At 40.1% G+C, this 25797-nt stretch overlaps 2 protein-coding genes and 1 long non-coding RNA gene across 3 annotated transcripts; 2 read left to right on the top strand and 1 right to left on the bottom strand.

Annotated features, from left to right (window-relative positions):
* The first annotated feature begins 1411 nt into the window (after window positions 1-1411).
* On the top strand, window positions 1412-2287 carry LOC148655573 (uncharacterized). Its single transcript, XR_015940728.1, has 2 exons — window positions 1412-1760; window positions 1804-2287. It is a non-coding gene; the product is annotated as an uncharacterized LOC148655573 (long non-coding RNA).
* LOC148655572 (elongin-C) lies at window positions 2234-10977 on the bottom strand. The gene is made up of 4 exons (XM_088642217.1): window positions 10838-10977; window positions 5380-5441; window positions 3791-3934; window positions 2234-2655 (listed from the first exon to the last, which is right to left on the bottom strand). The coding sequence occupies exons 2-4, from the start codon at window positions 5381-5383 to the stop codon at window positions 2465-2467; spliced, it is 339 nt and encodes a 112-aa protein (XP_088498343.1). The 5' UTR covers window positions 5384-5441; window positions 10838-10977; the 3' UTR covers window positions 2234-2464.
* Window positions 10978-12284: 1307 nt separating this feature from the next.
* Window positions 12285-16115, top strand: tmem70 (transmembrane protein 70). Its single transcript, XM_088642213.1, has 3 exons — window positions 12285-12638; window positions 13031-13136; window positions 15097-16115. The coding sequence occupies exons 1-3, from the start codon at window positions 12411-12413 to the stop codon at window positions 15549-15551; spliced, it is 789 nt and encodes a 262-aa protein (XP_088498339.1). The 5' UTR covers window positions 12285-12410; the 3' UTR covers window positions 15552-16115.
* Window positions 16116-25797: the final 9682 nt, after the last annotated feature.

Raw genomic sequence — 25797 nt, 5'->3', positions numbered from 1 at the left:
GCTGAGCTGCCATGGCCCTGGCATTTAGCTTCTTGGAACACAGCTACAGTACAATACTTCTGTTTCCACTTGGAGTCTCTGGTTCCCCATCAGCCAGACATGACACATACCATACCTGATTCCAAAATCTAAGATGCATCATTAATCATTTGCTTGAGTTTTTTTTTATCTCACCACAAACTGCAACACTGTCCCAGTCTCTTTGTTAAATTAGGACATAAATAAAAAAAAATATCTTGTTGAAATTGATTCATTCCAGTGTTTATGTTTTGATTGTTTTATATGGGCATTGTGTGTCATACTTCCTCTCAGACTGTTAAGAATATCAATAACTTACATATACACTACTATATTTAGAATGGTCTTCTGTTCTCAGAGACCTGGTGTGCCTTTGGGTTTTCTAGTTCTGTTTAAACCAGCAGCACCTGAACAGCTGGGAGAAGTGGTTAAATTGGGCTAATTAAGCTGATTAACTCATTAAGCACTGAGCTGTAATAAAAAGTTGCAGACTCACTAAACATCCAGCACCAGATGAAAGCAATCAATAACTTACATTTTGACCAATATGTACCATAATTTGCACACACCAAGATCGCAAAATAATTAAAACAAGATCATATAAAATAGTTATTCTATAAAAGCTTGTACATGTAACTTAATGATCATGCCATTTAAAAAAGAAACATCTGAAGCAGCCACACTACAGATATTTATTTTGTTTTATACAGCAATAAAATGCACTTTCAAGAGCTTTTGAATCCTGAAACCGAACCCAGGCAATTATAGTATTGCAATTTTCTTAGCATGCAATCATGATTGGACACATTTTGTGTGTTCTTATAAAACCAACAACTTTTATGTGTAGAGTAGTACTGTCAGTCCAAGCCAAATAACAGTTCCAAGTAGCAGAGTGAATATATCCTAGGAAATAATTCTGCATAGTATTGCAGTGAAGCAAACTGTTAGGCCAAATAGGTTACGTAAAATAGTTAATGTTTACTCTTGTAAAAAACTTTATTACCCATAAGAAAGGTTGCAAACAAGAGGAAGCAGACCCATCTTGCTCGTCCTGTAGCTAGTAGCTTAATGATCAAATCGCAGAAAAGCTTTCTTTCCAATGTTAAAAGTGCTCCAACAATGTAAAGATTCAGTTACAGACTACAATGATCTGCTGTGTAAAGAAGTGTCTCTTTTCTTAAAATTAGTCATTTCCTGGTTTTGGTTTTGTTTCCTCATAAGTATATTTTTATATAAAATTAGCTGTTTCATCATATTCAAGCCTGTGCTTTATTCATGATCAGTGAACTCAGAAACGCATTAGATTCAAACACTTGAATCTTAGAATGTCACTGGACCCCAATCAAATATTAATTATTTATGATAATACAGGTCATGATCGTTAATTGGCTTCTTTCAAGAAATGATGTAATGAGATCTTGGATTAATTTTCTCCTGTCTACTAAAATGGGTTAGAGGGGCCGAATGGCTACATTTTGTTTGTAACTTTTCTTAAAACACTTCAAAATAATTTTGCTTTGTCTAAACTCAAACATCATTATGAATTTTATTGTTTTATAAAAAAAACAATGTTAACACATTGAACTACAACAATAAAAATACATTTCCTAATTCCATAATTATCCATTGAACACCAATTAATTCAAGACAAAAAAGAAACCTAGATGCATATTAGATGTAGATTAAATAAGACTTTCCACACAACAGAAAATGTGTATGTGAGCAAAGAAACGATTCAAAAGGTATCACCCCCACAATTTTTGAAATTGACTTTTGATGGATCAGCATGTTTTTCCTAACCTGGGAAAGGAATGATAAGATCTATGATCAATTTTCAGTAACAGCTCAGTGTTACTGGATTTGCTTCATGCATGATTACACAAAGCAAGTACACCCAACCCTGGTAATGCAGAGCCCCAGTCCAGCAACCTTTAGAGGTAACCACAAAATCACTCATTTATAAAGGCTTGGAAAATATTTTAGATCAATAAAGAAGGTAATTTGTTACATTAAGCAATTGAGTAATTTGGAAATCAAAATCCTAGTACTTCATGGCCCCCTAAGACCACACAGCTTTCTTAACTAAATCGATTGGTTGCTTATTTGATTAATAACGTTGAGATATTCTCAAATATTAGGAATATGTGAAATCAAACCAGGGCTGGAGTATGGTTTAGAAGTCTCGATACACATACCGCAGATCTCCACAGTCAGATACAGCCAAGTCATTTTATTATAATAAAGTGTCTGATACAACAACAAAAAAAAAGTGGAAATATTTTGTGGCAAAGAAAAAAAATAATATAATGGCAAACAAACCCAAGCAAATTCAGATTTTACACAGCAGACATCCATACATTATGCTTTCCACCGTATTTGAAATACTATGGCAAACAAAGTTAAATACTAAAAAACAAACCGAAACCTTAGTTCTGATATAATTTATTCAACAATCTAAGAAGTTTGCAGCCATCAGGAGCTCCAGTGCTATCTCTGGTGCAATGGGAAACTCTGGGATTTCTGTTGAGCTGTTGGTGTAACGGACTTTATAGGTAAAGTACATACACACTTTGGAAAGAACATGAGATGGGATCTCCCTGAAATTGACTTCATTGGTTTCGTTTTCAGCAAACTGACCTGTAAAAGATAAAAATAAACACGGGTAAGTTAAAATGCCAGGTGGCGTAACAGCCCAAACAGCCCTCTCATTTGTAACTTTCATCCCTAACGGTGTTTTTTATGTATATTCACAATCTCTGCAGTGGTCACTGGCTCTTCACAATTTTAATAAAGTCCTAAAATCACAATTTGAGATGTACTTCATTTAGCAGAGAGAAAGACTTATTGAACTTGGTTTCATTATCATCGCAGAAACACTACACTTACAATGACTGCTTTAAGGAGAGGTCTGTGCAGGCCTAGGGAGCTGCAAATGCTACAAACCAATTTAGAACTGTGGTCAACATGGCCGGTTAAAGGCGGTGCAAATGTAATCGACGGCAGGATGGGTCACAAACAATGGGCTCACAGTTTAGATACAAGAAGATCTTGTATTGGGAATTTGTCTTTTCGCATACCCCAACTTGCTCTCCATGAGACGCACAGACACAGAGAGAAGCTTGGGGTCAGAGAACAGGGTCAGCAACTTATACGGCGCCCCTGGAGCAGTTGGGGCGAAGGGCCTTGCTCAGGGGCCCAACAGAGTAGGATCCCTCTGCCGGCTGCGGGATACAAACTGGCAACCTTTCAGCCACAGGCGCAGATCCTGAGCCACAGTGCCACCGCTCCGCGAGAACATCGTCTTGAGAAGGTCCAAAAGCATTCCCATTGCCTTGGGAAGTTTCCCCCCCCAAAAAAAACAGATTTGCTTGTGCATGTGCACACGTATCGCTTACTCCTTGCTCACCGTATTTTTGTCAAAACATACAACCAATGCTGTTACCTTACACAACGAGCAGTGAAAACATGAACTCCCTGACGGAAGCCTGTTGTTTGTTGATCTGTTGTTGTCGTTCCATCTCTCTTTTTTTGTGCTCCGTCAACTCTGAACATTGGCTTTTGATGTTCTGCTCCATTTCTCTACGGACAGGTAATCCTACCATTTACAGACCCCCAGTCCTCCCAGGCTGGAGGGGACTCCTCACTCCTAAGCGGGCCTTAGGACATAACCGTATCGACTGGACCAGAGCTGGCTCAACATGGCGACTTCTCCTCTCAGCATTCCTAAGCTGGCTGAGGTCAGAGTCTGGAGCTCTCCACAGACGTTGCTCACCTGGGCCGCTCAGCATGGCTTTGATGGTGCCAGAGGTCAAGGCGTGCTCTCTCTTCACGATGAACTCGTGGCCATCGGAGGAGATGAGCTTCACGTACATGGCATCAGGGCCTTCACAGCCGCCGTAGGTCTTCTCCTCCCCATCTGAAAGGGCCGATATCAACAGAACGGCTCTTTGAGGACTACAGGTGTGAAGCACATCTGCAGCTCATGCACGAAACTATACTCGAGAGGTTCCAAGGGCATCCTGGTTTCTCCCTTTCCCCTCCCCTGCCCTCTGGTAAGCACTGCAGGAGCAGAAAGGCACAAACTACCAGATTCCTCGACAGCTTCTTCCCACAAACTGTCAGATTACTGAACTTTACCCCCACCACTGACTCACACTGATGTTTATACCGCACACTGCGTGTTTTGAGTTTTACTTAAGTTGTAGGTTATTTAACCTCATTGCTGTTGCTGCTGTTTGTGTTTATGGTTTAGCGTTTCCTCAATGTCTTTGTATTAGAGCATACCTGCAAATAAGCATTTCAGTGTACTTGTCCACATGACAAATAACCTGAAGTGAATGTGGGAAGAATCCTATACTGGAGCAAATGACACATCAGATGTATTTCCAAAGAGCCCCCTTCAGCCACTTCAAAACCCTTCCACATTGGAAGTACAGTGTACTACAAATCCGGTTTTACTGATGTGAATAAGCCGCATAAACTGCTGGCTTAAATAGAAATCAGTCATCAAATGGTATGTTTTATTGAGATATTATCTGCAAATATGATCAAAATAGCTCACTTAGCTGTACACACTGTGCGCAGTACGCCAGTCCTGGAGGATCGCTGAGAGACCGATGGTTTTTACTTCAGCCAATGAATTTCCATTTTCTATTATAGGTATGATTTTTAAGCTTTCTTTCAGCTCTTAGAAAGACCAATGAGATTTGTCAATCCGTATGAACCCCATGCAGACCAGTGACTTTCAGAGCTGGCTCTCACTCAGACGTACGAGCAGAAATCTAACCATGTGGTCATGAGCAGAAGGAAAATAATGGATGTGCTGTGGGATTCATCAGTGTCTTTCCCACCCGTGCCTATTCATTTTCAATTGATCCTCTATTAAGAGATAGAAAAATAGAAGGCAATTCTTAATTAGCAAGTTGTCGAGAGACTGCCTTTAGGTCTGTGTGCTGAAATTGTTGGAAATAAGGACAGACTGTAGAAGAAAAATCAAAACAAGCAAGCTGACCAATTAGCAACAGTAATTAAGGGCCCAGACAGAACAAAAACCAGCAGACACAATGATCCCTCAAAAACAGAGATGCCAAACCACCGTTCTAGGCATTCTGTCACACACCTGATCGCCAATATCAGCATTTATTTTTGCCCAGTCATCAGCTGAACAGCCAGCCAATAGTTCATGCATAATTTCCCTAAAGCACTTTGTAGGTTTCCAGATTTACAAGGGTGTATTCTGACCACTGGCATAGATAGCTTCGACTTGCCAGTGCTCTCAAAAATACAAACCATTATTTTGCACATCTACTCACAGAGGAATTACTGTATTCATATGATATGCGTTTTCAAGAGACTACTTACCCATTATTCTTTAAAAAGATGAAGATGTCTTTGCGCTTACTCCTCCGAAGAAGCCCCCCGTTCTAGATACAGAAAAAGTAATAAAGCATTCAATGAGCACAACAGCTGCAATCTAAAATTACCAGCACTTTGAAATGTCATTAATAGTTTGAATTCTGAAATGACATAGGAACCACTGTAATTTAAAGGAAGGCTTAAGAACAACGTTATAAGCATTGCTACTGAAGCCCAAACTTATCGTTTTTTGTCTTAAAAGGGCCTGTTTTTTTATATGGAAGATACGTTCACTTTCCAAGCTGTTAGTTATGTGACACACTGCAAGCTCCACAGTGCCTTACAAGAGAGTCAGTGCAGATTGGAGGAGTGGCCCGTCTTTCACTGATGTCAATGCCTTTAGGCACATAGCAAATCAGGCTTGACAGAACAATCCCAGCCTTACTATGAACTCACTCTGTCACGTGTCCAAAGTAAATTAATTGCAAATTAATTTGCAGACTTGCTAGTGTTGGTCAAGGGCAGTTTAAAGCACTCTTCAGTGTTTTCTTGGTATGACAGCAGTCAATCCCAGTGAAGAAGAAAGTGACACTGCTACTGTATTGAGGAAACGAGTAACTACAATGGCAGAATCCATCTTTTGTTCCCTTTGTTGTAAGAAGTGTAAACGAGACATGGATCCCTCTTAAAACGTCCGAGATGATCTTGTTACCCCTTAAGAAGCAGCGACTTCAACATGCCCCCATGAGAACAGTAATGACTTCTCCACAATGCAAAAAAACCCTGCCTCACTGCTCTTGTTTTCTTATTACATTCGTATGACTCTTGCAATCACCAGCTTGTGTGTTGTTCTCATCTCCCATCTACAAATCTCAAGACCACACATGAAGGAGAACGAGGAAGTAGTATGGGAGACTCCTGCGACCCACCCATCTTCGAGCCAGTCATCTTTTGACCAGCTGCGGACCGCAGGCTCAGAGCCGACTGGAGGAGAGACGTGTAGGCTGCAGGGGTTGCAGTGGCTAACTATACCCTTAGAACTGCACCCTTCCAGGCTCGAACCTGTGTCCGGATCATAGCTCAACCTGCTCTTGACTGAGTACCTTTACTGGCTGAGCCATGTATGACACCCACAACCTGTGATTTTTTAAAGCTTTATTAGACAGTAACTTATACTGAATATGTTACTTAATAGGCAGCCAATGTAGAGACTTAAGCATATATGCTCAGATATATACTTAGGAGTGATATGCTACCAAGGTCTAGTTGGAGTTAGTCTAGCTGCACAGTTTTGGACGCAGATTCTATGAAAATCCTACCTTAACTCCTGACTAAATGTGTGTGTGTGTGTGTGTGTGTGTGTGTGTGTGTGTGTGTGTTAAACATTTTTCAAAAAGATAAGTGTCTATGCCCCTCTATGATGAACAATTTCCTGCAGCCCGGCCTATGATGAGCACCAAACCATAAGGAAAGGCCAACGTGAAGAGAGCAGAAGAACATTTCAGTAAGACGAAACAGTGGCTGAACTTCTCAAACGCGAGAGGAAACTTGAGAAAAAGGCGAGATGGCAAAAAAGTAGAAGGACTACAGTACAGATGAAAACAGAAGGCACTTTGTAAAGGAAAATTATGTATTGCCACTAGGAAGGCAACCAGACTGCAAAAGGTCTGTTCCCAGTATATTCAAGATCACAAAATTAAAGCCAGGTAAAATCCAGATGACCAAACTTCATAAGAAAAGCAACAGGGATTGAAATGGACAGCCTGGCCTCTTCAGCCAGTTCACCTTTACTCCAATAACGTGTTACAGCTCTAACCTGACATGCGAAAGAGGAAGACAAATGAAGCCAATGGAAATATGTGCAGCAGAACGATTAAGATTATTGCTTGCGGAAGCAGAGTGTAATTTGTAAACACTGGACTGAAGTAACAGCAAAACAAAACCCTGAAAAAGGATTCAGCCCCTTTCTGTGGTTTTATGGCCAGATGATACCAAAATAAACATCTATCAAAGTGATGGAAAGGCTAAACTGTGGAGAAAAACAGGAACAGCAAATGACCATAAGCATAGCACGTCATCAATAAAGCAGAGTGGAGGCAGTATCATGGCTTGGGCATATATGGCTGCTTCCAGGACAGGCTCAATGGTCTTTACTGACGATTGAATTAAAGATGTCAGCAGCAGGATGAATTCAGAGATATACAAACAGATCTTGTCTGCAAGCCCAATAAGTCTGGTGCCAGTTCATTATGCAGCAGGACAAAGACCTGAAACATACTGCACGCTTAACACAAGAGTTCATCAGTGGACCATTTAAACTGACCAAGTCCATCACCAGATCTGAATCTAATTGAGCATGCATTTCATTTGTTCAAAAGGACACCGAAGGCAGAAAGCCTGACCAACAAGCATCAATTTAAAGAGACTGCAGTTAAAGCCTGGCAAAGCTTCCCAAGTGAAGAAACAAAACGTTTGGTGATGTCAATGGGACAGAGGCTTGATGCAGTTATTGCAGGCTTGGGATTTGCTACACAAACTGAATTTTGCTTTAAGTTAAGTGTCCCAATACTTATGGTCACCTAAGTTTGGAGGGAGTGTACACAACATATGCTTTTGTTGAAAAATGATTGTGTTTGCAAAATAAATCCCAAAAATAAAAGGTGACCTTCTGAACTCAGAATAATTTGTTTAATGTGAATTTAAATTTCATGTGTATACAACAGGGAAACACCAGTTTTAGGTTTTTGTACTTTTGGAGGGCACTGCATACCTTGTATGTTTTTTCAAAGGAATTTACATCTCAGTTCTTAACTGTCTAATTGCATTTATTAAATTACCATCTCTTCTGCAATATGACGGGTTTCTTCAAACCTGCTTCTAGACGGCCAGTGTCTCGATAGGTTTTGAATCCATCTGGACTCATAATAACCTGAATCAGATCATTATTGTGTTAACTGTACTGGTTTAACAGTTTGTCCCTGTAGAAATACTAGCTTTCCAGTATTGGGACTGGGGACACGTGATTTAAGACATATGAGTGCAAGAAGCTTCGTATATAAAATTTACATGATACCTATACCTGACAGCTAAAGAGGAGTATATAAACGGCTTGTAAAATCTGCTTTTTGACAAATGACAATACAAGAAAGAGGTTAACGGATTCAATGAACTCATCCAGCTCTGTCTTGGAAGAAGCCAGTGCACAAAACAGAAACTAATACAGTACATTGTAACTACAGCTCGTTGTAACACAGGCTCATTGAAATAACATTTTTATTGTTACCACAGTTAGACTTAAAACACCTATTTACGGGGTTTCCTGAATGCATCCAGCGTTAAAGGCACTTGACTGAGTGCAGGCTGAGCTCTGTGATCGCAGGTTCGAGCCTGGGTCATGCCATTATCCTACTGTGACTGGGATTTCCCGAGTAGCAGCTTGTTATCATGTCTCCTTCATTCCGCCACGAGGTGTGAGGTGGCCAGTGGCCGGTTCGTTCGATAGTTAGCAGTTAACTCAGATCCAAGGATCTCATCCAGCCTTTTCTCGAAAGAAGCCAGACACAAAACTAAAACAATAAACTGTATCTCCTGCTACGTCACTGCACATTTTACAGACACCTCAAATAAGTGGTGTTTTTTTTTTTTAGAACAAATGTACATTAACATCTACAGACTCTCTCTCCGCTCGTAGTCCAAGCCTCTTCAGACGTCCCCTTGGCTAGCCTCCCTGCTTCACCGACCGACCCACACCTGTGATCTTAATATAGCAGGACTCTGTGTCTCGCTATATCGCATGTCACTCCATCTCACCAGACCCTGAGCCGCGCTATACTTAGATCACAGGTCCTTGAAAAACAATGAAGCTGATCTCTAGTAAGATGGATTTTAATTAGTCCTCGAGATGTTGTATACAGGCCGCAATCACAATCATTTAAACCATGAAGAGTCTGGCCTTCACTTGACTTGTGAATGCTCCTTGCTCCTTCCACCTGCCCCCTGGGATGTGTTGGCTTCTCTTTAGATATCGCCGCTTTGACCTGCTGCCTTCCATCACTCCGACCTCCCTACTGCTACCTCTCTTCACTCACACCTGGGGTGGCACTGGATTCCTAGAAGGATCGGGACTGTTCCGTCTCTCCAAACACCCTCTGCCCTCTATCCCCTCCCCCCTCAAGATCCACTTGTCCAGGCTGAGCCTTTGCAGCTTGTACTGCAGGCGTATCTGTATTGGCCCACTGAGGACTAGAAAGCATTGAGAAAATGAGCTAATTCCCCCCACCACCGGTCCTCAGCTGGAGGAAAACAAAACTAGAAGAAACAGGGAGCACCTGTACAGGGGATCTCGTCATTAGCAATACAATTTCTCGAACTAAACACATATATGCAATAATAGTCCATTTTTCATATTAAACTGGGGGAAATAATTCGTTTCTACTCCCTTTTTTATGGTTTGATAACATGAATGTTAGTTGGCCTGAAGAGGAAGAAAGGAGGAAGAATTAAATATCTGGAAAGGGTCTGTGCTGATGCAGCAGGTCAGCGTTTTGCAACGAGATATACCCCTCGGAACAAAGGAAACCCACACCGTCTCAGACCTACACTTCCGCTTTTGAGGTTATGCGTAGAAAACAGACAAACTACCTACATCATGTTGAAAAACATGGTTATTTATATGAAGAATACGTTTCAGATGGACCCGACTTCGTGTCGAGAAAGCGATCTCTAGAGACGGGGTCGTCTGAAGAAACCCCACACGAAATGACAAGCAGACCTGATCGACTGCACAGCTGATACTGAAAAGATGGATCGCTGTCCTGCTACTTTATTGGGCTGCTCCGGTGTGACTATGCAAATCTGCAGTACGAAGCGAGTGCCCGGTCTCATCTGCAGCAACGTGACGGGTAAACCGGCCGCTAAAAAACCCCCAAACATCATGAATCAATTAATCACACGATTAAAATTATTTAGTGTATTTTTTCCCCAAATAAGGGACTTTTCCGGACCTCATCTGTATCGAACAGAGGCACTGTGAAGACTAGCTATACTTCAGTTCTTTAGTGAATCTATAGTGAAAAAAATAAAGAAAATAACGATGAAGTCGACGTACGTATTGTACAAAGGGCGCAATTTCAAAACAACCTGCTCGGGGCAACTGATCGCCGACAATAAATCTAGAACAAAAAATGTGTATACTTATCACGGTATATAAGGTTTATATAATCTATAAATCGTCTAGTTATGGATCGTTGCTCGTAGTTTGTTAATTACATGGTAGTTAGATACGGCTACAGTAGTTGCCATGGCTTAAAACGAGGCCCCCTCCTTCAAAGGATAGGGTGCCATTGTTTTCGTTTTAAAAAAAACAGGTCTCGATGCTCTTTTCACTTTACACATTTGCGATTCATCCAAAGATATGGAAACCCGTAAACCGCTAATATTTCTAGCTAGGTTTATCTGTCCTTACCACCAGATCCAGTCCAACTGCACCTTTCTCACCCCGCAGTCCGTCTCAGTCGGGAGGAAAGCCCTTCCTGAGAAGAGACATCCACTTCCGGGTGAGCGCACGAGTTACGGGAAGACGCGCCTCGGGCGGCGCCTGGACCGTGTGACCCCTCGTCCGAGCCCACAATCGGAAGAAACGAGTCAAACTGGACCCTCGTTTCGCACACGGCTTCGGCCTGACCCATGCACATTAACTATTGAGTACCGTTTTTTTTTTTCCTCGAGGGTTACAGGTTTCGCACAGAGTTGATAACTCATTAAAATGGTCTAATTAAAAAACTAGGACATTTCTACGAATCGACAGAGGGGGGCTAATAGGATTTTTATGTGAACTTGTTCATCATTGTGTGGTTTCACCCTATGAGGCATTCTTAATTAATCTGTGTACTCGGTGACATTTTATCTATGTCACCGACATAGATTTTTCAATAATTTATTATTATTGTTATTATTATGATTCTTACTATTATTAAATTATTATTACTAAAACCTTTTACATAATTTTAAATCAAAATTCGAATACTTAAATTACGTAGTTAATTTAAAACTATAAACTTCTATGGGAACACATAATGCCATTTCAATATTAATGGACGTACAAAAACTGTACTTTAGTTCAGACCGTAACTGTATTTTATTATACCGCTATAATATATTTACCATAAAATACTTATCATTACTGTTTAATATTGTTCATTATCATGAACAGATATCGATCATCCTTTACCCTAAAGGATTCTGTAGTTTGGTTTAAGACAGGTGGTTATCTGTGATATCCACAAGTATGGCCAAAGGATTTTCCATAAAATCAAATTATTTTTTACTAAAAGTTTTTTTATTAGATTTTTCATTCTTTTTGTTTTATAATACAGATTCTGTATATCTGACCTGAAAAATCGACTTGACTGGTTTGTCTTTCTTCACTTCCACTTTCTAAGCCCCCTGTGAAATATATATTTTTTTGCCTTTGCATTTTGTATAGCGCTTTTGATGCCAAAGGTTTTACAGGGGACCCACAAGATTCAGTACTGAAGTGCAGGTCCACCTACAGTAGGTGAGGCACAGCAGATAAGACTGAGAATAAGAATCCACTGACAGAATTTAGGGGGACATTTACAGAAACTAAGACTCTGAGAAGGTTCAAATAATTGAGCCAGGAACAACTCAATTCACACCTTTCCTTAGAGAAGTGTAATATCTAACTGGTCTACATGCATTATTTCCAACATCAAAAGTAACTGTGTGCATTAAACCGAGCCTGAACCGTGGCCAGTCATCAATTTAGTGATCTGAGATAAGAGGTGAGCAAACAAAACGAGAACAACACCACAACGCCCAACTCCAGAATTTAACTTCCATAAATTCACGTACTGCGGAACTCAAGTTGCTGGGGTGTGTGTTTCCGGGAGCAAATACAGAGTGGCGTACCAGTACTACTGGATACGTTTCCTTCCTGGCTTCATGCAGCCAATGGTTGCAGGTGCTCTGTAGCGTTATTGCTCGGTTAAGAAGGGAATGTCAGTTGATAGCAGAAAATGTTAAGATTTTTGTTAGAAGGCACTAATGGCCTGCAGCGGTTCTCCGGACTGCGCCAGCTTGCCGCAGGATGCGGTCGTGTTGGATCGGGGCGATTGCCGGCCAGTCGCTGCCTGGGCTCTGTGCGTTTGTGCGGCGGGGTCGCGTCCGCAGTCTTCTCAAGACGCCAAGGGGCTGTGCTGGGAGCAGTAGGAAGGTCACTCGTTAGCAATCGCGGAGTGGAAGAGGTAAACCCCATTTAACTAGCGGGTAGATGTGCTCTTTCCAGGTAACAAAACTGTGCACATACGCGGAAAGATATATTCTAAAAGTGGCAATGATAGGACAACCACAATTTTGTCCGCTCTTGATATCCCGTATTCTGTTAAGAAAACCATTTGGTATTTTAAATGAGTGGTTTCTGTTTTTTTTTTTAAATTGTCATTTTATGTTCACTGAGAATATAAATTATTTGAAGCCCTGTAAATGATGTGAAATTATTTTAACTGTCACACTTGAAAGCAAGCAAGAGACATTCGTTTAGCCTGGAAGCCCTTTTCCTGTGCTTCATGTGTATGCATTTTGTTTTAAATAATCAAACTCGTTTAAGAAACCGTTTCGATTATTAATGTTTGTCTAGGTGTCTTTGAAGTACCAGAAACGTTTGCACTCCACCATCACTGCTGCAAAACCAGCTGATGAAGGAACACTTATATATACTGGAAATCTTGCAAAAGCTGTGCTAGGTAATCTTTTCTTGTATATCTTTTTAACAGGATTTCTTATGTGTATGGTAGTAGAGTATTTGATTTGAAAGCTGCTGTTATTTTGTCCACAGGGTTTCAATTAAGAGTTCTGTATGAGAAACAGTATAAAAACAACAAAATACAAACAAGTGTGTACACAGTGCATCTCTTTCCTCACATATTTTTGTCAACTGTTAGAGCATAGCACTAGACCTACGCTTGGTTTAATGTTTACATGTGTGGTTTCAGAACATGGGTATACAAATAAAAGAATACCAAAAATCTAAATCCTAATACTAGCTGCATGAGCACATTTGACCACATAATAGACTGTTCTAGTTTCTTCACTATGTTGGTAACTTCCTTACACAACTTCAGCATGTGGTTTATGTACAGTCATGCTTGAAAGTTTGTGAACCCTTCAAGATGGTCATTATTTTAGATATAATATGAACCTGAACCCTTAATGAATATATAGAATGAATATCCTAAATAAAGACTTCCCACACATAAAAAGGGATTTGAACTTATAGATTATTAGACTGATATTTAACAAGTCACCAGATATTCTTGTCTGCAAAAGTAAATTTTCAGTCAGTAACTTGTGGCGCCTCTTTTAGCAGCAGTAACTTCATACAGTCGCCTCCTATAACCAATTATCGGTCTCTGACATCCTGCTGGAGGGATTTTTTCCCCACTCCTCTTTACAAAACTCCGCCAGCTCTGTGACGCTTGAAGGATGTCGTGCATGAACAGCCCTCTTCAGGTCCTGCCACAGCATTTCAATAGGATTCAGGTCAGGGCTTTGGCTTGGCCATTCCGGGACACGGAACCTCTTCTTCCAAAGCCATTCTTTAGTGGACCTACTTGAATGTTTAGGACAAGGACACCCACATCACCATGCTTTACAGTAGGGATAAGGTTTTGTTGGTGGTAGGCTGTTTTGGCTCTTCGCCAAACATGGGCCCCTCTTGTTTTACCCAAATAGTTCAATTTTGGACTCATCTGTCCAGAGAACAGACTTCCAGAACACCTGGACAAACCTGAAGAGGTCTCTGGCAAATTTCAGACGGGCAGCTTTGTTCTTTTTTGATAGAAGAGGCTTCTTCCTGGTGACCCTTCCATTGATGACATTTCTGTTCAGGGTTCTTTTTATTGTTGAGCTATGCACCACTGCTCCAGAGGCAGCTAGAGAGGCTTGTAGATCTCTGGATGTTATTTTAGGATCACCCTTTACTTCTTTTATTGTTCTCCTTGTGGCCCTGGGTGAAATTTTAGGTGGACATCCACTTCTTGACACGGTTGCCAGTGTTTTAAATGCCCTCCACTTGTATACTATTTGCCTAGCAGTGGAGTCATGGATTTCGAATCTTTTCAAAATGGCTTTATAACCTTGTCCAGATTGATGAGCATCCACTACTTTTTTCCCTCAGTTCCGCTGATGTTTCCTTAGTTCGAGGCATGATGCTAGACTCGCAGGAAGAGTAACTCGCCTGCTTTCTTGCAATAATTTATGTTTGCTCCTCCCTAATATCATTTCAGATCTTCAGTTTCATTGGTTATCTCGGTTAATTGGTTTACACTGTCATTGACCCACCTGAACCTGCTTTACCTTGATGTATGTCATAGAACTTCACTTATTTTTGCACCTTCACAATTTCTGTATATTCTGTACATTTTCTGTCAAACTCTCAAATTGGTGAATAATTATACTTATTTCAGTTAGGAAGTGACGAACTCTGATTAAATATGCATTTTGTGGTTAAAAAAAACAAAAACTTTCAAATTATGCAATGGGTTCACAAACATTCAAGCATGACTGTATTTTCTGCAGGAAGTCACAGTTCGTGCTTATTTTGGTTGTAGAGTCCCAGTACAGCCAAAGCTGATTTAACAAACTTGGCGATTCAGGTATGTTGTTACAGTTGCTGTTTTAAAGACATGGAACTTGTCTTTCCAGGGGTGAAATTCTTTTCCTACTCCACCACCATGTTCAGCCTGTGCGTGATGCCTTACGTCTTCCTGAAAACGGGCACCGGAGTTCAGGGTCTGGCTTTGCAAGTGGCATTTTGCAGCATCGTGGGCGTCTTCACTTTTTTAACGCCCGTCCTGTTGCACTTGATCACCAGAGGCTATGTGGTGCGCTTGTACCACAACGCGGACACTGACACCTACACCGCCGTCACCTACAGCGCCCTCCTCCTGGAGAAGAAGACTGTGTTCCACCAGCAGGAGGTGAAGATTCCCAGTGTGAGCAGGATGTTCACATCCTTCTATGCCAATCAGAAGTCACTGCTGGTGAATCCTATGAGTTTCCCATTACCACACGACTACAACCACCTAATGGGTTATGACAAGCCCTTTATGTTTGACATGGATGAGCTACCTGACCAGGATAAAGGAAAACAGAGTTGAGAGATAATAAAAGTGTAACGAGGGAGAGTTATTTTTTTAAAGACTGCAATACATTGCAATACATACATTTTTTCTTCTCGCTTTACGAAAGATGCCAAAGTATGTTCAGTTTGGAGCTCTTGTGTTGCGGTCTCTGGAGTGAAGGTTTGAGCCAGACGTCTCTGGTTCTCGGGTTTATTTAGGAAGTTGTTCTGTGGGTTTGTTTACCCTTTTTTGAACGAAAAAAAAATCTTATGACTGGGTCATATCAACCATGTTTTATTCTGATTTCAGAGGTAAAATATCATTTTTTTAAAAGAGCAAAGAGAAGATTGCACATTGATTACTTAGTATTAGAAAAAAAATAAATTTAAGCAGCAGCTTGCACCTTAAATGCAATTTAAGTGCAACTGGTAAAGCAGGATTTTTACCTTTAAATGAAAAATGACCTCACCCATTACTTTGGCCTGTAACGAAAGGCGGTGTACTTGTCCCTCTCCTTTCAAAGTACTGTATTTACTTTGTACATGTAACATACCTGAAATGACCAATTAATGTGTGAACTAATAAAACTGATAATTCCTAGTTGTCAACACTATTTGTAAACTTAACCTAGTGTACGGCCACATTTGAATTAAGCTGAGCTAGATACATTCTGTGTAAAGTGGCTTTTGTATAGGCTGAAGCAAAAATACTGATTTTATGTTGTTATTTATGTACAGTGAACTATAAACATGCCTCTTAAAAGAAGGAAAAGGCACTTTTATGTGAAAATATCCTGCAGACCTTTATAATCCCTAATGTCCTTTGGTTATGCTGTAGATTGAAATGATATAGCCTCAGATCTTTTATTTAAACAAACCATTATCTAAAGTGGAATCAGAATTACCAAGTTATGGTTATACAGTTTGTAAATGAATGTATTGGGATTATGTTTAATGAGAAAAACATTCTGCTTTCAAAATTAGATTGCTATATCAGGGGAAGGGCTTCACGTACTGAACGCTCTAGATGCATGCTGGTCTAAAATACAGGGAAGCTGTAGTGTTTTAGGTGACAGGTGAAGGGAAATGAAATTCAGAAATGCAGAAGCCAGCACCACAGAGAAGATTCTGTTGACTTACTACTCTTGCTAAAATGTTTTGGATTCTGATTATCTTTATCATAAATCTCCCTTTTGTAAGAGAGGCTTTTAATGTGCTCTTCAGAGGTCAGTGAGATTTGGTTCTCTTATATGGGTTTTGATATTTCATTTTAATTCCTTTTACCATCTGAGTGTCTTTGTGCACAAAAAATGTATTTTTCAAAAGTAACATTGTTCCACCCTTGGGTTGCATAATCCATTCTTCTTAAATGTCCCCTTTTCACCACCTGACGTGCTGTCTAGTGGGGCTGCTAGTGAATAAAGGCCACATAACTCTTAATTGGGGGCTGTGCTTCACTGCACCTGGGATATAGGCAGGCGAGCTGGGGGACAGTAGTGCAGGCACAGGACAAGGAGAGCCACCGGTGTGTGGAGCTGTGCTTAGTTCCAGGGGTCTGGAATACATGGGATTGTTACAATACAAGATAGTTGCCAGATACCAGAGACCAGTCAGGACGGTCATCCAGAGGACACCTCTATTACCAGGCTGAACAGGACACACGATCGTTGGGGGGGGGGGGGTCTTGTCCAGAGACCAGGCCAGCGTGCACCACAGGCCGGGCCGAAGGAGTCATCTGCTCAGCAGACTGGAGAAGCCCTGGATTGCATAGCTGAGCTCTCTCCCAGGCGGACTGGAAACTAGTAACAGGAAAGGCTCCGCCAGGATGGTGGGAGGTGAAGTAATGTGAACGTCAAAGCCGGATCGCCGAGCGGAGAGTCTGAGCGTGGTTTAAAAACCCCAGAGCACCTGCTACCAAGAGAGTCCTCTCTGCTGTCAGGAGCTCTGTCTCAACCGCCTCCATGCAATCAGGGCAGAGCAAAGGAAGTATATAATTCCTGCATGTACTTGATCTTCTGCTTGGTCTCTAGAAAATAAGAGTCATGTTACAAGAGGTCTTGGTTGGCTCATTATATAAAGCCTTGGGCTTGGTGGGGTCCACTGTTGTCATCATGTCACTGGTTGACTGTATCCAGGATTCCTCAAGCAGTGCCAGGGCAGGAGATAGTCAGCTCTCTCGACACAACACCAAGAGGTCTCCCATCCAGGTACTGACTAGGCTCAACCATGTTTAGCTTCAGTAGATAGCCAGTTGAGAGCTGCACAGTGATATAGCTGCTGGCTAGGTGTTCAGATGTTAAATTGCCTAATAGGCATGTCCTATTCCTACTAGACATTCAGCTCATTCAGCTTGTTTGGTAGTGAGTTGCTAATTGACCCAGCTGTTTCTTGAAAGAAGTCAGGGTATCGACTTCAACACCATGTCAAGGTAGTTTATACCATTCACCCACAACTGCAAGCTACTGTATATAATCACCATTTCAAAACTTCCTGATTATTTTATGGACTTTTAATGTTATCAAAATGATAAAAGGGTTGTATTTCTTCTATGAAGCATACCTATAGTGAGGTATCCTGAAAAGAGATTTAGAGCTAAAGTTTTCTTTCTGCTTCTCTTCCATCCCTTTCAGAGTCTTTAAATATATATATATATTTTTTATTTGAAATACCAGTTCTTATCTGTATCCATTTGATAAGAATGTAATAATGCAGGAAAAAGTGGACCATTGTTCTGGTGACAAAGACAAGAAGTTACAGCAAATGAATATGAGAAAAGTTACAAATGAAAGGTGGGCCACTGGGCCAGTCTTGTGTATTAGGTTGCTAGTAACTTTTAAATGTTGATCACGTTCAAGCGTAAAAGGCCTTTTGTGATGATTGTAGTCCCTCCCCCTTAAGGGCGCTCCGGCTGTTTCACTTCTGAGTTGATTTTGTGCACCTGCCCCCTGTTCCAGCCCACCTTAAAAGCCAGACGCTCACTCTGTTCCGGGCTCTGCATCGGTTCCTGTAACAGGCGAGTCTGGGACCTGTAGCGTCTGGTCCTGTTCCCCCCTTTTTCCCCCGACCCTCCACCGGATACCGCTCCGGTTTTTAATCCCGTTTGTCTTCGTCTCGGATGGACCGCCCGTCTTTGCACTTTTGCCTTGTCTTGGATTTCCCATTGGACTCTGTTTTGGATTGTTTGCCCCGGAATCACCCCCCTGAACACCTGCGCACCATGGACACGCCCCCTGTTTTCATTCCCGACTCCTGCATGCTTTTTTCCCCGTGTTTTCTTCACTTTACCCCAGATTGTGTCGTCTGCATAGGGTCCCGAAAGAACGCTTCCGTTACACCTTTGTCCTGAACAACACGTTTTCCATTTGTGCCCTCTGGTATATGACCTCTGGGTCATATAGCAGTTCTTCACTCGCATTTTCATGTAGCAGTAATGTGATCAGCATGGGTAAGAGCAAATTAAAAAAAAGATGGAAGGATGTGATCATGGCACATGTCAAAATATAAAATTCAAATGAACCGTAAGAGATTTGTTTTTGTGTTCTCTGGGCAAAGTCCATGCAGAAAATATAAATTAAAGAAAAATATATACAGTGTTTCTGGCTGTAGAACCTTCTTGAGGTACAGTATGAAAGCTCACCACATTACCTGAAGGAGGCTCCACAGTCAAAATGTTTTCTCTTCTTTTTGTTTTTCAGTTTGGAATTAAACTCAACATTTTAAACAGTCCCCTTTCCTAGACAACCTATTCTTCAGTGTATTTATAATCACAGATGACTCGCCTCATTCTCAAGTATTTTGCTCTTATACTTAACAATGATCTTGAGTGCCTGAATTGCAAGGCTTCTGTCTTCTCTCTTTGATCGTGGTTTTAAAATTGTAAATTTGTAGGATATTGCCTAAAACGTGAAGAGACCCCAGAGAGCAGTGTCATTCTAAACCGATCTCTTCTGACAGTTCAAACAAGATAGTACTTCTGTATTTCAGAGTTTGATCAGCAATACACAGCAACTATTGCCACAGAAATCTATTTTGAAAGACAAAATAATGACAGATTATTTGCATTCTAATGACAACTTCGATTGTGCTGTAAATGATGCAACTATGCTGTAAGGAATTTTCCTTAAATGTGCAGCCGTGAGTCAGTACCACTTGCTACAGTTTTAATGAAATGTCATATGTAAGTACCTAAAAGCTTTGCAGAAATAAGCTTCTGTTTATTAAGAAGTAAGTACAATATGCACTAAGCAGAAAGTAAAGTAAATTATGCAATGTGAATTAAGCAAGATGTCCAAGGGTTTGAAAAATTTAACAAAAAAGTTTCAAAAGCTTCAAAACCAAATAATGATGGCTAGATTTCAGGTTTTGGTTGCCCATTTTAAATGCATTATACTCTAACAAAAAATAGAAGAGAAATACTAATTTGCTACTTGTTTTTTTCAGTTACTCAAAAATGTAATTCTATGTGTAAGGTTTTTTTTAAAAAACCTTCTGAAATTCGCTGGAGGTTATTTCTGACAGAAAGCAATTAACTATGGCATTGAACCAGAAAAGTAAAGGCAGCCAATTGAAGTAAAATAATTTATCCTGAATGGGCTAACAAGTTGGACAGGAAAATAATAGATTTTGGCTGAGAAAATGCGCCCTGTTATGACTGTGACATTGTAATTATCAGATCTGTGCAAACACAGTAAGCTGTAAGGAATGAGACAAAGTGGTGGGCTGTTATTACAGCCCTGTCTGCTCTGTGGCCTGTGCATGCCTCTTTGGCTTCTGCTTGTTGAAGCAAATAAGTAGCGCTCTCCAACAGTTAATCACACATGCTCTAATACCAGGGTGCGAAATTGAGGGATACCCTTATAAACTTCTCATTAAACAGAAGACAAGTGTCAAGAGTTTTTCTGATCTCTGACAGTTGGTGTAAAAGAACTAAATGTCCTCCAGTTTTAAACAGTGATATACTCATCACAATGAATAATAATAATTCAAAATTTTCTGATCACTAAAATACAAAGACAGTGTGTTTCTTTTTTCACAATGACAGGACCTAGGTTCTTTCTAGAAAACAGCATTTGTTTTCCACTATCTAATCTAATCCTTTCTTACCAGTTTCATTGTTAAATTGCAATATGAGCATAATACCTATTGCTGGTGACAAGGAATACTGCAGAGCATGAGCAAATGTCTACACCCATGTGACAGTAAAAATAGTACATAGACATCTTCAAAACGTTTGCTATTGAAAGCAGCCAAAATACTATAAATGAAACAGGGGTAATGGGGTACTAACTTTAGCACCAATTCAATCTCTAAGAATACACCACAGTCCTTGGAAGAACATGCAACTATGAAGTTTTCATACTCTGTTATACAGAGCTCAAGACAGTGAAGCTAAGTTTTCAGGTAACAAAGCCTGTAATCTGTAGGATGAGCAACTTACTTCATAAGGTAAGCTCCATACTCTTATTTATGAACAAAGGTTTGGTATATATGTTAATGATAGTATGTTAATTAGTTCAACATATGATTTGAATTGTCCCCTCAAATGATTAACATAATTTCTTACCTTCATTCAGCTCTCATTCAAGTATTCTACATATTGGGGGCACTACGCCCCCATGTAATGTATCACCCATCCATAAAAGAGTGACAAAACTGAGTAATTATACACCAAAAAGTCCAACTTCTATTACATGTATAGAAGTAGAGGATAATAACATCATAACATCACTTTATTAACCCTTTACAATTTCTTGCATTAGGAATTTGTCTTTTCGCATACCCAAGCTTGCTCTCCATTAGATACACATAGACATAGATAGGCAGAGAGCATAATCTGTGATAATAGGATTCTAGAGAATATTTCACAGGTATATAGAAAAAGCAAGTCCCATGAAACACGCTTGACAGGGTTCTTTAAACAACATGTGTATTTATGTTTTCAGAAGACTTTTGATCAAGCTTCTGATAAAATTACCAAATGTCCCTAATTCCCATCTTTTAGGCATTAAACTTCACAGTATCTTGTTAATTTACACATAAAAATGAGTGAGGCTTTTCTAAAATAATTTGATATCTAGGCAACTTATACTTCTGCAGTATAAGAATAATTCCTATTAACTGTCAGTTACTCATATAGATCTGGGTGGTTTATTACTAGAATTACTAATTGTTCGGGCTGTGGCTTTAACTACCACTAGGGTGTGCTAAGCAGCAAGCACACTGCTCTTTTTAGCTCTAGATCCATTGCTTTGCCAAAGCCCTCTCCCCTTCTAAAGATGTTCCATTTTGTTGAATTACAAATGATGTATTCACACTTTTTAAAGTGAATATTGTTTAATCAAAACAGGCACTTTTATGGGCGAATGAAGTAAATGTTAGCAATAACTGCAAATAAAATAACCCCCAAACTAAAATGATTGCACAGGCGTGCTTTTGGCAAGCCTTAATTTGTTCACGTGCACAGAGTTACTCTGCCAATGAGTTGAGTGGCCTCTGTGTATAATGACAGTGGTTTACATAATTCCTGAATACATAAACCTGTCTGTGTAAGGTTCCTTGGTGAGGTACTGAATTTCAAGCTATTTCAATGATGAACACCAAGGTGCTTTCAAAACAACTTTGGAAAAAAAAGCTCTGGAGAAGGGTATAAAAACACTCTCCCCAGGGCCATTTTTCCCAGAAGACAACTGACACTTCTGGGTTGGGGGAGGAAACCAGAGCACCTGAAGGAAACCCATGCAAACATGAGGAGAACATACAAACCCCACCCAGACGGCACCCCAGGTCCAGAATTGAACCCAGAGCCCCAGAGATGCAGCAATGACAACCTCTGTGTCCACCACTAGACCACTCTTCCTTTTGTTTTTTAACAAACGTCAATTTCTCCTGGTTTTTTTCTGCCATACACATATTGTGTTCCTTCCCAAGGTTAGCAAATATTTGGATTTTAAACCTTCTCATTTCCTTTTTAAGGACAGATTCTTCAAGTAGATTCCATTGCAGCTCACTCCCTTGTTTACTGAACAGGTGTGCACATTTTAAACAAATCAGGTAAAGCTTTTTTATTACATGCAATGCTGTTTTTTTCTCCCAGAAAACTGCCCATTACGCCAGTTAATTTTACTGACTCTGTAAAATCAAATAATTGAAAAAAAATAGAGGAAGGCAGATATTCTTTAGCATTTTATGCAGTTCTCGAGAATGTAAGTGTAAATGAATATTAAATGAAATATTAACTTAAAAGACACCCAGAAATGTCTGCTTAAGTCAATATTAGAATATACATACCTTTATGTTTAAGTATATGTTGTTTTTTAACACAAATATGTCAATATACAACTAAACTTTTGTTTTATAAATAATTCTTATTTTGTTTTGAGAATTGTATTAGGCCAGTTGTATTAGGTATTTAATATTGGTGAGGGAGTGATATATCACCTTATAATGAAATGAGATTAAAAACAACAAACATTTTTGACCTCTGTAAATTAAATGTAGCCTAACTACTCCTCCTGAAGGGGAAAAATGTTTGAAAACAAACCAACTTCCCAGTGATAAGAGTGTCAATTCTTGAAAACCTTATTTCTTGACTGGGGGAAAGATGTCTGGCACAAGAGAAGACAAAGGAGCAGTATAAATCTGATGATTGAATAGCTGTGTTTGTTTAATCAAACAAAACAGTCATTTACGGTTGTACAATTCAGAACAAAACAGAATTTTATGCTGCTCTGCACTGCTTAAACTACAGAATACAAGAGATGTTTCAATATATGTGAAGTCCAGAAAATATTTATATTTGTAATGGAACATTTAATATTCCTTCAAAACAAATACACAACCCAACAATATTTTTTTTTTTGGGGGGGGTTGTTGGGTTATTTTTGTTATGCATGTTAATCAATATCATAATTTAAATAATTAACTTTGCTCTTTAAATTTGGATTGCTTTCTGAGGGTCAAATTTTCATCTTTTAATCTCAAGCAGTATTCTTTTATTAGGTAGGAAATCCATTACCCTTGTTTTCTGTCTGCAATATGCTACGTTGAATTATTTCTGAGGTATATTTTATGTGGAAATTTTGTAGAAGACTACACTGTGTGTAATACTACATTGTCCCACACTTGCATTATCACTTTGTGTAAAGACAAGCCTCCTACTTTCGTGACTGGAGTTCCATCATTTGAAAGAAACCAGGGTATCTGCTTCAACAACATGGCTGGGTAGCTTGTTCCATACTCCCACAACCCTTTAAAAATATCGTACCCCCCTACATAGGAACTTCAATAAACAACCCCTGGTTTAGGAGACCTGTACTTTATCCATTAGGGTAGTGGAACTCCCATGTTATTAATCATGTTAAGGCTAAAGGGTCTCTGCTGCTGTAATATAGAGATAACAGGATTTATGGATACGTAACTTGTATGTTTTAGTTAAAGTAGCTTTGATGATCTCTGATGGGAGAACATAGGTTTTTGGGTTTTACCCATCACTGAATGGTAATCTTATAACCTATTTCCATCATTTTTAAATACGGTAATTAATCATTTCATTTCTAAACTGTTCCAAAAGAGATGTCAACTGCATCGTTGTGCCACAGAACTATTTTAAAGGGATTTGTTTTTAAAAAACGAAGCATTTTTGTTTTGCTTATCTTCCAGTACAAATAATAACAATAATACTAATCCCATGGGGGCAGGCTATTTATGGACTTGTGACCCGAATGGAAGAGTGTTCACATGACCCTACTTATTGACCTCACAGTGTACCTCCCACAGTAGAGCTCAGGAGAAAACACAGGCAATTATTAATTCAATAACAGGCAAATCAATTAATTGTAGTTTACAAGAAAAATAACGCTTTCTTCTAATTTTTAGGAAGGAAACCTTGTCACGCACACTTGCTAGATTAATTATTTAGGATTTAGAGACAAAATAATAAAGTATTTAATTACTTTTTTCCTTAGCCAGCAGCTATATCATCCTGCAGCTCTCAATTGGCTACCCAGTTGGTACCTGGATGGGAGACCTTTTGGGAAGCTATGGTTGCTGCTGGAAGTGGTGTTAGTGGGACCAGCAGAGGGCGCCCACCCTGCGGTCTGTGTGGGTCCTAATGCCCCAGCATAGTGGAGGGGACACTATACTGTAGTGGGTGCCGTCTTTCAGATGAGCCATTAAACTAAGGCCATTAAACTCTCAGTGGTCATTAAAGATCCATGGGCATTTCTCGATAAGAGAAGGGAGTTATCCCGGTGTCCAGGCCAAATTCGGCCTTTACTGTGGCCACCATGTGTGATTGGCTTCCGCTGGCCCTGTGATTGACTAGCGCCCCCTCCAGGGTGTACTCTGCCTCGCGCTCCTTGCTTGCCGGGTAGGCTCCGGCTTCCCGTGACACCATATGGTATTGTAGCTCCCTTAGTGCGTGCTCCATTTTCTCGCAATCGCTCGCTACCTGACTTCCTAGCTCGTTCCCTGGTTTATGGTTTTTGTCTTTGTGATTCGGTTTGGTAACTCTCTGTATTTACTGGCTTTTCGTCTAAAGATCTGTTCTTTTTTTGCGGATCCACCTAAGGTTTTCTTTTGAGCCCTGCACAGGGTCTATACCTCCTCTTCTGCTATTAGTGACGCTCACGAGGTGTAAGCACTTAGAACATTATCGGCTGTAACAAGATGGACAGATATTTTAATGCAAGGTAGGTATGGAACATATTTAGGGAATGGACGCTGTGGCAGAATGAACAAATTCATTAACCAAAAAGTAGGAACCCACCACACTTCGCCCTAGCTAGTCTCTTGTTTTCCCTTATTCACAAATACAGAACTCGATATTTAAATTAAACGCTTTTCCATTGATGGTGTACTTCTACTTCCATTCCACTTCATGCACCATAAAATATGGTTCACAAGGACTCATGCCACCTGAGAATGCTATGTGTTTGAGGATGTGTATAGAGTTATTAGATCTAGTGAGATTTGGTTTCACCTGCCTGCCTGAGGTCCAGCACGACAGGGGAGACCAAGGGGCAGCTGCCCAGGTGGAGGCCTGGGTGGAGGAGGAATTTAGGAAACAAAATGCAAACAAAAAGAGAAACGTTTGCTTAAGACGTGTATAGCTTTGAGAAGTAACATCAGAAAGGGTTCTGATTTAAAACAGCTGGGATCAAAGTGGCGTGGTTAGTATTGTCCCTCTAGAACTTTAGTTATGAACTTCCATTTTTTAAGACAATGGAGTAACTGTGGGCGTCATTGAGCTAGCTCTAATACATCTCAGAGTTGACAAAGGTTTT

The sequence above is a fragment of the Lepisosteus platostomus genome, chromosome 8 (genome assembly GCF_059453375.1).
Source record: "Lepisosteus platostomus isolate fLepPlt1 chromosome 8, fLepPlt1.hap1, whole genome shotgun sequence".
NCBI lineage: Eukaryota > Metazoa > Chordata > Actinopteri > Semionotiformes > Lepisosteidae > Lepisosteus > Lepisosteus platostomus.
This window is presented reverse-complemented; position numbering and strand designations above follow the sequence as displayed.

Excerpts from the sequence above, each read along its gene's own strand:
- LOC148655572 (XM_088642217.1), bottom strand. Across the intron at positions 2,656-3,790 it reads AGCCATGCTGAGCGGCCCAG|GTCAGTTTGCTGAAAACGAA; the intron begins GTGAGCAACGTC and ends TATCTTTTACAG.
- tmem70 (XM_088642213.1), top strand. The coding sequence starts at position 12,411 with ATGTTAAGATTTTTGTTAGAAGGCACTAATGGCCTGCAGCGGTTCTCC. Across the intron at positions 12,639-13,030 it reads GCAATCGCGGAGTGGAAGAG|GTGTCTTTGAAGTACCAGAA; the intron begins GTAAACCCCATT and ends ATGTTTGTCTAG. Across the intron at positions 13,137-15,096 it reads TCTTGCAAAAGCTGTGCTAG|GGGTGAAATTCTTTTCCTAC; the intron begins GTAATCTTTTCT and ends TTGTCTTTCCAG.